The 16,183-nt window shown below is 39.3% G+C and overlaps 1 protein-coding gene across 3 annotated transcripts in view; it reads left to right on the top strand.

The window, feature by feature from the left end:
* The window catches only part of LOC113878430 (cell surface glycoprotein CD200 receptor 1-like), a 28,513-nt gene extending 15,556 nt beyond the window's left edge, over positions 1 to 12,957 (top strand). For 2 of the 3 annotated variants that reach the window (XM_027519631.1, XM_027519547.1), the window contains 4 exons: positions 53 to 370; positions 486 to 737; positions 11,858 to 11,981; positions 12,372 to 12,957. In XM_027519631.1, coding sequence (XP_027375432.1) covers positions 53 to 370; positions 486 to 737; positions 11,858 to 11,981; positions 12,372 to 12,384 — 707 coding nt within the window. In that variant the 3' untranslated portion in view covers positions 12,385 to 12,957. The remainder of the gene's footprint in view (positions 1 to 52; positions 371 to 485; positions 738 to 11,857; positions 11,982 to 12,371) is intronic. The other variant, XM_027519707.1, reaches the window with a different exon arrangement.
* The last annotated feature ends 3,226 nt before the right edge of the window (positions 12,958 to 16,183 follow it).

Genomic DNA, 16,183 nt, shown 5'->3' with positions numbered 1-16,183 from the left:
TGAAGAGCTTTTCTCTTATTATTTTCATGTTTGTGCCTGTGTGGGTGTCCAGTTAAAACTTCACTATCAGTACTAGTGGATACAAAAGCTGTGCTCACTTGCCCTCCTGTGCTGTGGCCAAGTGTGTTGGTAGTAACATGGGAAATAGTCCTCAGAGACAAGCCGCCCTGCTTCGGAGCCTACAGACGTGATACAAATCAGACCACGAGAGGAAACTGTACTGACAAGAGAATAACCTGGGCCTCCAGACCTGACGAGAATCCTGCCCTTCAGGTTGATCCAGTGGCCATCACTCATGATGGGATTTACACGTGCCAAATAGTAACAAATGATGGGAATTTCTATCATGAGTATCACCTCCAAGTGTTAGGTAAGGAACATCATATATTTTGGTATTTCCAATTACAAGATTTGGGACTGAAACAAATCTATGAATTCTATGTCCCAGGTTTTAAGATTGAAGCATTTCCCCTACATTTCTGCAGTGCCCCCTGAAGTGACCCTTGTTCAAACTGAGAAGGGAACTGCAGTGTGCAAGGCAGCTGCGGGGAAGCCGGCTGCACAGATCTCCTGGACCCCAGAGGGGGATTGTGTCACTGAGCAAGACCCTTACTGGGGTGATGGCACAGTGACCGTCCAGAGTACATGCCGCTGGGGGGGCCGCCATGTGCTGAACGTGTCCTGCTCTGTCTCCCACTTGGCTGGCAACAAGAGTCTGTCCATAGAGCTGGATAAAGGTAAGTGCCTGTTCCTAGAGTGAACTTGATGCTCTATAGAAGATTGTGAATAACCAAGCAGAGGGTAAGAAAACTTATGCTTCTAATTCAGAGATAGTCTCTAAAACTTAACTGAGTAATGCATTAGTATACTAGAGAAATTGTATTCCTTTATTAGATAGAAGGAATTATTTCAATAACTCCTTACTAATATATTCTCCTAATATCTTTTATTCTGGCACTGTAAAAGTACTTTGAGATTAATTATTGGTTGTTCCTGTTTAGCCACTCAGTTGTGTCCGATTCTTTGCAACCCCATGGATTGCAGAACTCCAGGCTTCCCTGTCCTTCACCATCTCCCTGAGTTTACGCAAACTCATGTCCATTGAGTCAGTGATGCCATCCAACCATCTCATCCTCGGTCGTCCCTTCTCCTCTTGCCCTCAATCTTTCCCAGCATCAGGGTCTTTTCCAATGAGTTGGCTCTTTGCATCAGGTGATCAAAATATTGGAGCTTCAGATTCAGCATCAGTCCTTCCAATGAAGATTCAGGGTTGATTTGCTTTAGGATTGACTGGTTTGATCTCCTTGCTGTTCAAGGGACTCTCAAGAGTCTTCTCCAGCACCACAGTTTCGCTCAGCTTTCTTTATAGTCCAACTCTCACATCCATACATGACTACTGGAAAAACCATAGCTTTTATTATATGGAACTTTGTGGGCAAAGTGATGTCTCAGTTTTTTTATACGCTGTCTAGGTTCATTGTTACTTTTCTTCCAAGGAGGCAAGCATCTTTTAATTTCATGGTTGCAGTCACCATCTGCGGTGATTTTGGAACCCAAGAAAATAAACTTTGTCACTGTTTCCATTTTTTCCCCATCTATTTGCCATGAAGTGATGGGACCTGAAGCCATGATCTTCATTTTTTGAGTGTTGAGTTTTAAGCCAGCTTTTTCACTCTCCTCTTTCACCTTCATCAAGAAGCTCTTTAGTTCCTCTTTGCTTTCTGCCATTAGTGTGTTGTCATCTGCATATCTGAGGTTATTGCTATTTGTCCCAGCATCTTGATTCCAACTTGAGCTTCATCCAGCCCAGCATTTCGCATGATGTACTCTGCATAGAAATTAAATAAGCAGGGTGACAAAATATAGCCTTGACATACTCCTTTTGCAATTTTGAACCAGTTCATTGTTTCATATCTGATTCTAACTGTTGCTTTTTGACCTGCTACAAGTTTCTCAGGAGGCAGATAAGGTGGTCTGGTATTCACATCTCTTTAAGAATTTTTCGGTTTGTTGTGATCCACACAGTCAAAGGCTTTAGTGTAGTCAGTGAAGCAGAAGTAGATGTTTTTTTGAAATTCTCTTGCTTTTTCTATGATCCAACTGGTATTGGAAATTTAATCTCTGGTTCAGCCACCTTTTCTAAATGTAGCTGGAAGATCTGGAAGTTCTCAGTTCACCTATTGTTGAAGCCTATCTTGAAGGGTTTTGAGCATTACCTTGCTAGCATGTGAAATGAGTGCAACTCTATGGTAGTTTGAATATTCTTTGGCACTGCCTTTCTTTGGGACTGGAATGAAAACTGAAATTTTCCAGTCCTGTGGCCACTGGTGAGGTCTCCAAATTTCCTGGAATATTGAGTGCAGCACTTTAACAGAATCATCTTTTAGGATTTGAAATAGCTCACCTGGAATTCCATCACCTCCACTAGCTTTGTTCATAGTGATGCTTCCTAAGGCCCACTTGACTTCACATTCCAGGATGTCTGGCTCTAGGTGAGTGATCACACCATTGTGGTTATCTGGGTCATGAAGATCTTTTTGTATAGCTCTTCTGTGTGTTCTTGCCACCTCTTCTTAATCTCTTCTGCTTCTGTTAGGTCCATACCTTTTATTGGTTCAAAATATCAATACTTACATATCATTTAACAATACTAACTCAGTAGATAGTCAAGAACAATAACTTCTTTGCTGATATTTCATTTTTTATAGTATTCACCCCTTTATTGCTACTCTGAGTAACAGAGCTTTCCTTCTCCCTTGCTGTCTGAAGCCAATTCATTGAACAAACATTTTTTCAATGTTATTATGTATTTAAAGCTGATGATACAGAGATGAAAAGTCAAAATCCATGCTTTCTTATTGTTCCAGGGAACATAATATGTTGATTAGGAGCAATGTCTTTGGTAACACATGGCTCTCATTTACCAAATGTGTAACTTTGAACAGCATTTAAGTTCTCTGTCTCAAGATTTTGTTTTTAACTGATATATAACATTATATTAGCTTCAGATGTACAGCATAATATTTAATGCTTGTTTTTGTGAAATGATCATCTAAATAGATCTAGTTAGTGTCTCATGGTTTCTTCATCTGTTAAATAGGATAAAAGTACCCACCTCACAGAGTTATTATGTCCATCAAATAAAATAATATATGTATTTAACATGGTGCCTAGCACAAAATCAGTACTCAATAAATATTAGCTGCTATACTTATTATATGAAAAATTATTAGCTATTATATTAATTATATCAATACATTAGATATTGTACTCTATAACATTATTAAAAATAATATATATTAATTATTCACCATAACATCTCTCATATTGATCTGTGTTTCTGCAACAGCTTTATATGGCATACAATTCACCCATTTAAAGTGCATTATTCAATGGTCTTTGAAGATAGTTGTACAACCATCACTACAATCAATTTTAGAACATATTTATCACTTCAAAACGAAACCCTTTACCTTTTAGTTATCACTCCTTAATTCCAACATTCCTCTAGTTTTAGGCAATCACTTAATCTACTTTCTGTCACAATAGATTTTCCTATTTTGGACATTTCATATAAATGGAGCTATATAATATGTGGCCTTTGTGACTGGTTCCTTTTACTTAGTATATTTTTTCAAGAATTACCCATGCTGGGATTTCCCTGGTGGTAAAGTGGTTAAGAATCCACCTGCTAATGCAGGGGACACCGGTTGGACCCCTGGTCCAGGAACTAAGATCCCACATGCCTCAGGGCAACTAAGCCTGTATATTGCAACTACTGAGCCCATGCATTGTAACTACTGAAGCCTTCACACCCTAGAGACTCTGCCTCGCAAGAAGAGAAACCAATTCAATGAGAAGCCTGTGCACCACAACTAGAGTGCCCCCACCTGCAGCAACTAGAGAAAGCCTCCATGCGGCAGCAACAACGACAAACAGAATCACCCATGTTGTAACATGTATCGGTACATTCACTTCCTCTTTATATATATTTATATTATTTATTTTAAATTAGGTTTTTGAAATGACACAAATATGTGCTTTTCTCATCGTAGAACAAATTAAATACAGATAAGAAAACAGCCTGCATTTACCCTTCTGGATTTTAATATACAAATAGTCCATTATTCAGTGGAGAAAACTCAGGAAATACAGACAAGAAACAAGCAAACACAGTCCCAGCCCAAAATAACCATAGTTAACATTTTGGTGCATATCCTTTCACAAGTATATTTATACATACACACACACACACACACACACACACACACACACACACACACACATATATATGTCCACATATAGATAAATATGGGCTTCCCTGGTAGCTCAGACAGTAAAGAATCTGCCTGCAGTGCGGGAGACCTAGGTTCAATCCCTGGGTTGGGACGATCCCCTGGAGGAGGACATGGCAACCCACTCCAGTATTCTTGCCTGGAGAATTCCATGGACAGAGGAGGCTGGCAGGCTACAGTCATGGGGTCGCAAAAGAGTTGGATATGATTTGGTGACCAAACAACAGCAACAAATACATCTATATATTTATACATTTCCCTCCAACCCCAGCAATTAACTTTGTGTGGGGACAGAGATTATAGGTTCTAATGGACAATACTACTCCATGAGTTGATCTGCTGGACTAATTCCTACTAGCTCAGGTATTAATACAGCTTTTAATTAATTGTTTTATAATTAATGTTTTATAATGTTATATAATGTTTTTATAATGTTTTATAATGTTCCATTGATATTTACAGCTTCTACTCATTCTAGTAGTGAAATAAAATATATAGATAATATTTATATGAGTATACCCACTTCTAATCTTTATTTTCCGGTATCCATCTCCTAGTGATGGACAGAGAAGCCTGGAGCACTGCAGTTCATGGGGTTGCAAAGAGTTCGACACAACTTAGCGACTGAATGGCACCAGCAACAATCCACCTCCCACCAACTCTAGGCTCTTATTTTATACTTATTGATTCCAGACTGAATCATTTATTTCCAGGCTCACCTGACCTTCTCTTCTGTAGACCAAACATAACCTGTACTCTATTTTCCTCTTCCATGTCCTCAGAAGCTTGGCTTCATTAATCATCCTTGCTCTCCTTTGTTCAGTCTTTTCTGTTTCACAAATCCTTTCCCTAAGCCTGATTATGTAAACATGCCTGTTTTCCTTTCATACTTAAAACAAGATGCTATGAATTCCTCAAGCTGTTAGGTCTTGCCTTTTACTCATATCCAGTATTTGAAAAAGAGGATTCTAACAAGGTATTGATTTCTGAAATATACAAACAGCTCATACAGCTCAATATCAAAAGAACAAACAACCCAATTGAAAAGTGAGCAGAAGACCTAAATAGACATTTCTCCAAAGGAGACATACAGATGACCAATAGGCACATGAAAAGACACTCAACATTGCTAATTATTAGAGAAATGCAAATTAAAACTACAATGAGGTATTACCTCACACCAGTCAGAATGGCCATTATCAAAAAATCTGCAAATAATAAACACTGGAGAGGGTATGGAGAAAAGGGAACCCTCCTACACTGCTGGTAGAAATGTAACTTGGTACAGCCACTACGAACAGTGTGGAGATTCATTAAATATCACAATCCCACTCCTAGACATATGTCTGGAAACAATGGAAACTCTATCTTTGAAAAGATACATGTACCCCAATATTCATAGCACTATTTACAATAGCCAAGACATGGAAGCAATTTAACTACATATATACAATGGAGTATCATTCAGCCACAAAAAAGAATGAAATAATGCTATCTGCAGCAACATGGATGGACTTAAGAGATTGTCACACTAAGTGAAGTAAGTTGGACAGAGAAAGACAAATATCATATGGTATCACTTATGTGTACAATCTTTAAAAAATGAAATGATATAAATGAACTTATTTACAAATAGGAGTAGACTCATAGACATAGAAAACAAATTTATGGTTCAGTCAGTTCTGTTGCTTAGTCATATCTGACTCTTTACAACCCCATGAACTGCAGCACGCCAGGCCTCCCTGTCCATCACCAACTCCCCGAGTTCACCCAAACTCATGTCCATTCAGTCTGTGATGCCACCCAACCATCTCATCCTCTGTCGTCCCCTTCTCCTCCTGCCTTCAATCTTTCCCAGCATCAGGGTCTTTTCCAATGAGTCAGCTCTTCACATCAGGTGGCCAAAGTATTGGAGTTTCAGCTTCAACATCAATCCCTCCAATGAACACCCAGGACTGATCTCCTTTAGGATGGACTGGTTGGATCTCCTTGCAGTCCAAGGGACTCTCAAGAGTCTTCTCCAACACCACAGTTCGAAAGCATCAATTCTTTGGCACTCAGCTTTCTTTATAGTCCAACTCTCACATCCATACATGACTACTGGAAAAACCATAGCCTTGACTAGATGGACCCTTGTCGGCAAAGTAATGTCTCTGCTTTTTAATATGCTGCTAGGTTGGTCATAACTTTCCTTCCAAGGAGTAAGCATCTTTTAATTTCATGGCTGCAATCACCATCTGCAGTGATTTTGGAGCCCAAAAAAACAAAGTCAGCCACTGTTTCCTCATCTATTTTCCATAAAGTGATGGGACCAGATGCCATGATTTTCGTTTTCTGAATGTTGAGCTTTAAGCCAACTTTTTCACTCTCCTCTTTCACTTTCATCAAGAAGCTCTTTAGTTCTTCGCTTTCTGCCATAAGGGTGGTGTCATCTGCATATCTGAGGTTATTGATATTTCTCCCAGCAATCTTGATTCCAGTTTGTGCTTCCTCCAGCCCAGTGTTTTTCATGATGTACTCTGCATATAAGTTAAATAAGCAGGGTGACAATATACAGCCTTGACGTACTCCTTTTCTTATTTGGGACCAGTCTGTTGTTCCATGTCCAGTTCTAACTGTTGCTTCCTGACCTGCATACAGGTTTCTCAAGAGGCAGGTCAGGTGGTCTGGTAATTAAGTTAATTTATGGTTACCAAATGGGAAAGCATGGGGGAGGGATAAGTTAGGAGTTTGCGATTAAGAGATACAGACTGCTGCTGCTGCTAAGTCGCTTCAGTCGTGTCTGACTCTGTGCAACCCCATAGACAGCAGCCCACCGGGCTCCCCCGTCCCTGGGATTCTCCAGGCAAGAACACTGGAGTGGGTTGCCATTTCCTTCTCCAATGCATGAAAGTGAAAATTCATAGTGAAGTCGCTCAGTCGTGTCCGACTCATAGCGACCCCATGGACTGTAGCCTACCAGGCTCCTCTGTCCATGGGATTTTCCAGGCAAGAGTACTGGAGTGGGGTGCCATTGCCTTCTCCGGAGATACAGACTATTTATTAAATAGGTAAACAAGAAGGAACTACTGTCTAAATAGGAACCATATTCAGTATCTTGTAATAACATATACTGGAAAAGAGTCTCAAGAAGTATATACATAAATCTGAATCACTTTGCTGTATACCTGAAACTAAAATGACATTGTAAATCAACTACATTTCAATTTTAAAAAAAAAAGAAAAGGAAGATTTTATATTCACTGTCTTTTCTATGCCACCTCACATCTGCTCCTTAAATCACATGCATCTCTTTGCACATAAAATGTTCTAACAGAAGGTACTAGAATTCTCTCAGATGCCAAATAAAATATAAAAATTTCATTCCTTGTTATTAATTAGCTTCTTTATGATATTTGATGTGGTCTCTCCTCCCTTTTCATCTGTTTTCCTTCCATATTCACTTTGTTCTCTTATTAACTTACAGCCAATTTATTAGTCTTCTTTAATAGATACATTTTCAACTACTCATTCCAAGAAGGAAGGTATTTCAATGTGTTCCATCACTGATTCTCTTCTCTTTTCCTTTTTACATCTTTTCTTTGAGGGATCTCATCGAGACCCATGACTTCAGCCACATCTAATTCTTGACTCTTAAATCTATATTTTGAGCCCAGATTTCTCTCCTTGGCTCATTGTTGTTTTAGTCACTAAGTTGTGTCTGATTCTTTTGCAGCTCCATGGACTGTAGCCCCCCAGGCTCCTCTATCCATGAGATTTCCCGGGCAAGAATACTTGAGTGGGTTGTCATTTGTCATTTCCTTCTCCAGGGGATCTTCCTTACTGAGGGATCGAGCTCGGGACTCCTGTATTGCAGGTGGATTCTTTACCGTTGAGCTACCAGGGAAGCCCCTCTCCCTAGCTACCCATGATCAAAATCAATTTCTAATTGACCAGCTTCACCCAAATGCATCAGGGGCACCTCAGTGTGCATATATTCTCAACCATAATTCCTCTACTCTAGTTCAGATGGTGAAGAATCTGCCTGCAATGTGGGAGACCCAGGTTCAATCCCTGGTTTGAGAAGATCCCTTGGAGACAGGAATGGCACCACTCACTGCAGTATTCTTGCCTGGAGAATTCCATGGACAGAGGAGCCTGGTACAGTCCATGGTGTCACAAAGAGTCAGACAGGACTGAGGGACTAACACCCCTTCTGAAGCTCCACACCTATATTTTATGTCTTGATAAATGATTTAAGCCAGAAAATTAAAGACATCATCCTACAATAGCACTCTTTCTTATTTCTCAGAATGAAAGTCAGTTCCTATCTTTCACTGATTCTGCTTTAAATTCTTTCTTAAATCCAGACGTTTTTCTTTCTTCTGACTGCACTAATTGAGCACATGATCATCTCCTTCCAGGATTATTTCATTGCCTTTGTAACAGGTCTTCTGGCCCTAACTTACCTTCCTCCGTTCTCCTACACTGTGGCCAGTGACTTCCAAGATGAAAAACAGGCTTCTCCCCTACTTAAATGTGCCCAGGGCCTTCTCTTTGCCGCTTGGAAAGTTAAGCCCCTTCGGCCTGCTGCTCTGCTTGCCTCGTATCTTGCTAGTCTCCAGCGTGTACCCTAAGCATGTGGGCCTCTTTGGGCTCCTCAAAAGTGTTATCCTCTTTCAGGCCTCTCCTCTTTACAAGCAACTTCTACCGCTTCACAGTGTACTTCTTTCCCTAACTCTCTTCTATTCCGTTCAATCAATTGCTATTGCAGTTTTAAGACAATTTGATATAATTCTGTGATAACTTCTTTCACCCTGCAGTTTGGTTAACTGTTTCTTCTCTGTGCTCACATAATGCCTCATGCATGCCTCTGAGTACTTCCATAGTCTTTTAATTAACTGCCCATTTCTCTGATTCCCAGTACAGTGTAAGCTCCTTGAGAATGTTGTTGTTGTTGCTAAATCATGTCCAACTCCTTGTGACCCCATGGACTGCAGCACGACAGGCTTCCTTGTCCTTCACTGTCTCCCAGAGTTTGCTCAACTCTTGTCCACCAAGTCAGTGATTCTGTTTAACTATCTCGCATCTGCCACCCCCTTCTTTTTTTTGCCTTCAACCTTTCCCAGCATCAAGGTCTTTTCCAATGACTTGGCTCTTCACATCTGGTGGCCAAAATATTGGAGCTTTAGCTTCAGCATCAGTCCTTCCGATGAATATTCAGGATTGATTTCCTTTAGGATTGACTGGTATCAAACCAGGGACTTTCAAGCGTCTCCTCCATCACCACAGTTCAAAAACATCAATTCTTGGGCATGCAGCCTTCTTTATGGTCCAACTCACACATTCATACATGGCAACTGAAAAAACCATAGCTTTGATTATATGGACTTCTGTCAGCAAAATGGTATCTCTGCTTTTTAATACACTATGTTTGTCATAGCTTATCTTCCATGAAGCAAGCATCTTTTAATTTCATGGCTGCAGTCACTGTCTGCAGTGATTTTGGAGCCTAAGAAAATAAAGTCTGTCACTGTTTCCATTGTTTCCCCATCTATTTCCATAAAGTGATGGGACCAGATGCCATGATCTTAGTTTTTTGAATGTTGAGTTTTAAGCTAACTTTTTCACTCTCCTCTTTCACACTAATCAAGAGGCTCTTTAGCTCCCCTTGAGAATGGGAACCATACTATTCAGTTCTACATCCTCAGAGTTTGACAGTGTGTGGCAGTTACAAATAATTGCAGACTTAAATTCAGATCATCACTGACTTCTCTATATATTACACTCTATGCTCCAGGTATGATTGAAGTTAACTCATCTTCAAATCTTTGCTCATATTGTTTCTTTCCCTTGAAAAGTCTTTTTCTTCTGCTTTTAGCCTATTTAATTCTTTTATCAGCAAGGCTCAGTTCAGATTCCACTATGACCTCCCTGTTAGAGCTGACTAAGCTTCTTTATTCCTTAGATGATTTACTATCTATAATACTCACTTAGCACTGCTTTTTTCTCTTATAGGTTATCTTTTCACTGTCTAGATCTGACTCTCCAATTGATTTGTGAGCTTTTTGAGGGTTGTGACATGTCTTCTTCCATGACAGTGCCTGATAATCAAAACACTTTCTAAATTACAATTTGAATTCTGCTAGTGTATCATTCTTTCAGGACAGAATTTAGCAATGGTATCTTTGTTTTTGTACGTGGTATGTTTTTAATAAACATTTTCTGAATGAATAAATGCATAGTAAGCATTGTTAATTGAGAAGGCAGTGGCACCCCACTCCAGTATTCTTGCCTGGAAGATCCCATGGACGGAGGAGCCTGGTGGGCTGCAGTCCATGGGGTTGCTAAGGGTCGGACATGACTGAGCTTAAAACTTCCCAATTCTATAAGAAGAAAGTAAAATGTACTTTCTGACTTCCTATGTAAATGTTAATCTTTGAGCATTATTTTTAAATATTTTGAGCACTAGCCTGCTAGGAGATAGTCTGCTAAATTAGACCTTGAGCAGATTATTTAACAGGATGACATAACCTTTTAAATGAAAACTTAGATTAGTACTTAGACTTCACACACTCTTTTGGCTGCCATTTTTGTAGGAGAAAAGACTTCAGAATGATGGCCCCAACTATTCCCATTTTATCTTTTCAACAGTTCTTGGGGGCATTTTACAGATGAATAAATTAAAGCAGAAAGACATAAAATACCCTACTAATGGCGTTACAGCAACTCTGACAAAACCACTTCACTGTGGGGAAAGTACTATCAAAGAGTACTCAAAATATTTAAGAATAATGCCCAAAGACTAACATTTACATAGGATGTCAGAAAGTACATTTACTTTTTTCTTATAAAATTGGGAAATTTTAACGATGCTTACTGTGTATTTATTCATTCAGAAAATATTTATTAAAAAGATAACATGCACAAAAGCAAAGATACCCTTGCTAAATTCAGTCCTGGAAGAATGATATACTCAGTTCAGTTCAGTCGCTCAGTCGTGTCCAACTCTTTGCAACCCCATGAATCGCAGCACGCCAGGCCTCCCCGTCCATCACCATTTCCCGGAGTTCACTCAGACTCACGTCCATCGAGTCAGTGATGCCATCCAGCCATCTCATCCTCTGTCGTCCCCTTCTCCTCCTGCCCCCAATCCCTCCCAGCATCAGAGTCTTTTCCAATGAGTCAGCTCTTCGCATGAGGTGGCCAAAGTACTGGAGTTTCAGCTTCAGCATCATTCCCTCCAAAGAAATCCCAGTGCTGATATCCTTCAGAATGGACTGGTTGGATCTCCTTGCAATCCAAGGGACTCTCAAGAGTCTTCTCCAACACCACAGTTCAAAAGCATCAATTCTTTGGTGCTCAGCCTTCTTTACAGTCCAACTGTCACATCCATACATGACCACAGGAAAAACCACACTAGCAGAATTCAAATTGTACTTTAGAAGGTGTTTTGATTATGATGATCTGTAAACTTTCAAGAATATTTTAAAAGGCTCTTTTAAACTATAGACTCTGATTTGTTCGTTAGAAGAATTTTTGAAATGGCTCTTCACCTCTGCCTGTGTTATCTATGTTTAAAGGTGTCAGAACCCTGGGATTTCCAGGATCAGACTTACTGATCATTCTCTGCGTGAAATTCTCTCTTTTGTTGGTTATCCTGGTCTTTGTGGGATTCATCCACTTCCAGAGAACAAATGATTGCAGGTAGGAAATGAAAAGTGAAAATTGTAGATCCATTAGAAAGAAAACATTATGAGAAGACTTTGAGTTTACAATGTCCCGGGGAAAGCCTGACCCATTTTTTTTTGGGGGGGGGGCACATTGTTTGTATCTTGGCTCATTCTTTGATATAAAAGCCTTGTTAACAGTTGAGAGCCCAGGCAGAAGTGCCTGCAGCACTAGCGCAAGACAATGAAAAACTACTACTTCACTGTGGTTTTTTCCTGAGAGAGACTTGCCTAGTCCATGCTTTGAGAATTCTGTGGGGGAAATGAAGTTTAACTGGCGCTCCTTCAGTGTTTGCTTCCCAGTTTCTATACTTCTGAAGGCTTATATTCATTTCTGCTTAATTATATACTTTATGTTTTTTCCTAGATCAAGAAAATAAAAAAAAAATCTGGATGTCAATTTAGACTTGAGTTATCACAGAAAAGCAGCCAGCTGAGATCAACCTTCGTTTCAACATCTAGCTCAACTGCTCTTGTTACTACTGGAAATCTTTGTGTTTAGAATCTGTGTGATAGGTGTCAGGCTGGTTTCAAATTCTTAGTCTCTCTCTATATATACACATGCAAAAGCTTGTCACTTACCATTAGAATTGCCTAGGATGAGTCATCTATTTTCCCCTTTGCCCTAGGGAGTTCTTATTTGCCAATTAGAAACAACCCTGCTTCTCAGCCTAAAGAGAAAGATGGCTCAGTAAAAGGCAAAGAACAATGCTGTGCAGTTTTTCTATGCACGTTGGATTATTGGGTGGTGCTTTCATCCTGTCTATTAATAGTTGTTTCCTCTACCCACTTGAGACGCTAATCAACATTGCAATAGCAGGACCCACTCCAAACACTGCCTTCAAGTCACCCCATAGCTAACTTTACATTGTTGCTTGCTTGCTAGTAATTACTGAGAATTTGTATTGAATGTTTGACCTGATCATTAAATAAATGTCCAGAAGTTGTTTTTAGTAGTACCTGTATTTTTGAAGAAACTATTAGTTGATTCCACATAAGAAACTGCTAGCCATTGGAGAGAGTGCTAAATGTCGCCTCACCTTTTAGAGCTGCAGTGTCTGGATTTCTTGTCTGCATTACAAAATGTGTTAATTGTGATAAGAGGAAGAGTACTTGGTGGAACTGTAACAACTTCTAGGGCCACTGTAAACTGGAACCTTTTCATCATTGATATTTATGGTAATATGTATTAAAAAGTATCCTTTTATATAAAGGAAAAATTTATTGTGTAAAGTGGCAGGTGATTTGGGCTATTACTTTTATTTTAAGCAAAACTCTAAGGGAGAAAATGAATGCATACTACCTGGAGAATACTAAAATAAGTAGAATAGTCTAGTGGTTGAAACGAACAACTCCAAAATCTCAGTGTATTCATGCACAAAAGTTTATTTTGCTCACTTCACATACCAATGCAAGCTAGTGGGGCTAGGGCAGGTGGTAGGAGGAATTTTGCTGGAAGCTAGAATTTTATGGCACTGCCTTTCTCAGAGTATTTTCTGTTCAGCAAGTGAATAGGAAAAATATGGAGAGATACAGAGACAGAGGACAGAGAGAGACAGAGATAGATGCAGGATTTTAGTGGAAATCGCTTTTGCTCACACTCCATTGACTAGTGCTTGTCACATCGCCACACTAACTGCTATGGAGCTAAAGAACGTATTGTAGCTGTCTTGGAATAAATAAAATCAGGTTTTGGGTACATATACCCAATCTCTGCCTACAGTAAATAATAAGACAAATGCGAAGTTTAATACCCTGTTAGTAACCAAACATGAGTCAAGAAATACATTAGTAAACAATGTCATGTATAACTTATATTAGTTCTTTTCTCTCTCTTTTTAAATCATAATTCCCTCACTTTTAAGATAGGGCATAAAATGGAAGAAAGTCTAATACTACAATTCAATTACAGCCTCAAAAATACTGTTGCACATATTGCTAGCTGCCTGGTGCAGTGTTCATTTCCCCTTTCATCTCATAGTAGATGATTGTATTCATGATTCCAAATTTTCTCCTCTCCCTCTATCCATGTAATTTGTCAATAACCTTAGACTTCTTTCCATAAAAAGTCTTTATGGAAAATTCTTTCCATAAAGAATTTTATTTGCATTAGCCAATAAAATGAGGCAGAAGTGGCAGTGTACCAGTTCTGAGCCTAGATCTAAGAGGTCCTGAAAATTTCTATTGCTACTCCATTAGAACATGACTGAGCTAGTCTTCTGGAGGATGAGAAAGATGTAGAAAGCTGAGACACCCCAGGATCATCCCCCACTTTCTGTCAAGGCCAGCCTACACAATTCAATAGCTGTTAGTCATCTCCCCCAGAAGTGTGAAGAAGCTGAGTCAAGGTCAGAAGAGCTGCCCACCTGACCTTCAGTTGATCTCAGACATTTGAGCAATTGTCACAGAAGTTTTTGTGGTTGTTTGATACACAGCATTGTCATGTTAGGTTTCTGACACATGCCTAGTAATAAAACTCCACTTTTCTTTAGTGTGGAGACATACTTAGCTAAAAGACATTTCTCAGTTTCTCTTGCAACTCAGTATGACCACCCACAAAAGTTTTCACAAGTGTAAACACACATATTGTGTGATATTTTTGGAATCGTTCTTTAATTAAAGAGAAAGAAGAAGCCCTTTTTTGCTTTTTATTCTTACCTCTTAGATTGCAACTCTGGTGTGATGACTGGAAGTCCACCAGCCAAAGTGGGTCTTAGGTAACTTTGAGGATGGAACCTAACTTAATGAGGGTGAAAACGAAAGACAGAAGGATCCCGGCGCCTCATGACCATGAAGTAGCCATAGACTACCTACCTCTACATTTTTGTGTGAGAGAGAATAAACTATTTTGTTCATGGCACTGTTGTTTTCAGTTTTACTCCATGTGCAGTTGAACTTAATCTGATTGACATAAATATCTAGCTTATCGACCATAAGATTGGCTCTCGGTCTTGCAACATAGATTATGCTCTATTCATGTGCATTTTCATGGCCTATTTTTGTTTTCCTGGATTATGAAGCAAGTTGTATTCTATTCATGTGCATTGTCATGGTCTATTTTCATTCTTCCCTTAGAGGTAATCAATCAGACGTAACTTCAGAATATAGTAATCATAAGCAAGAAAGCCATCTCTATGATAGTTGCAAAAAAATCGCTAGTTGTGTAAACTCAAGGAACGCTGTGGGCTTATGATAGGAAAGGGTGTGGGAAGCCGGGGGTGGGCAAAGATGACCCAATAGTCAGCCATCCCTAGACGTGTGAGGACATGTCTGCATTATAAGATTGGGAAGATAAAGACACTGTTGTGGGCTCTTAGAGAGGATGTGAGCAGAAAAACAGGAACTGAACTCTATGGGATTTTATTATGTTCTTTTTCCACAGAAGAGACTCCATCGCTGCCTGAAGAGGTTTATCCAAGTTCATGTTTGTCTATTCCACCCTCACTGCCCTGATTTTCTGGGAAAAGTAGAAAGCTAAACTATTTCCTCTCAACATCCTACCCACATATAAAGATTAAAAAAAAAAAAAACAGCTTTATTTTGTTTTCTGAACATACATATACATATACACGCACACAAATTAACTGTGGTCCTAAATTGAGGGAAATTGGAGGCAATTTTTATCAAAACACAATTGAGAGCCACTAGATGGTGCTTCAACTTAATTTTTTTTTTTAAACATTTCTAAGCAAGCTAATATCTTACCTCAGACAGTAATCTTGAATTTTTTTCTTTAATTTTTCTACAAAACTGTCCCTCCCTATTCCCTCCCAATTCTTGCATCTTCTTGGGTAGTTCTGAAACAATTATAAAAGAAAAGGAAAATGGTTTAAATTAAACTTAAGGAGAAAACTTTTTTCATACTTCAATTGTATTACCCCTATCATTTCATTTTAGTTGAAACATTTTGTTTCTCAAATGTCAGTGTTAATGGCAGCAGATGGTCAGAGGTACAAATAAGATTAGCTGGCCTTTTCCACTTCTTGGGTCCAAGCCCTTTTCTCCTCCCCCATCATCTTTAAGAGGCATACATGATTTCTAAAGCTGGAAGGAAGCTACAGAAAAAGCCGGCCAACTTCCTCATTTTACAAAAGAGGAAACTAAGACTCTCAGAGTAAGAGACCATTGGGTGTTACTCAGAAGCCAGCTGGAATGTGGACTTGCTTTGCTTGCTGATGA

This window comes from Bos indicus x Bos taurus, chromosome 1 (genome assembly GCF_003369695.1).
Source record: "Bos indicus x Bos taurus breed Angus x Brahman F1 hybrid chromosome 1, Bos_hybrid_MaternalHap_v2.0, whole genome shotgun sequence".
Lineage (NCBI taxonomy): Eukaryota > Metazoa > Chordata > Mammalia > Artiodactyla > Bovidae > Bos > Bos indicus x Bos taurus.
This window is presented reverse-complemented; position numbering and strand designations above follow the sequence as displayed.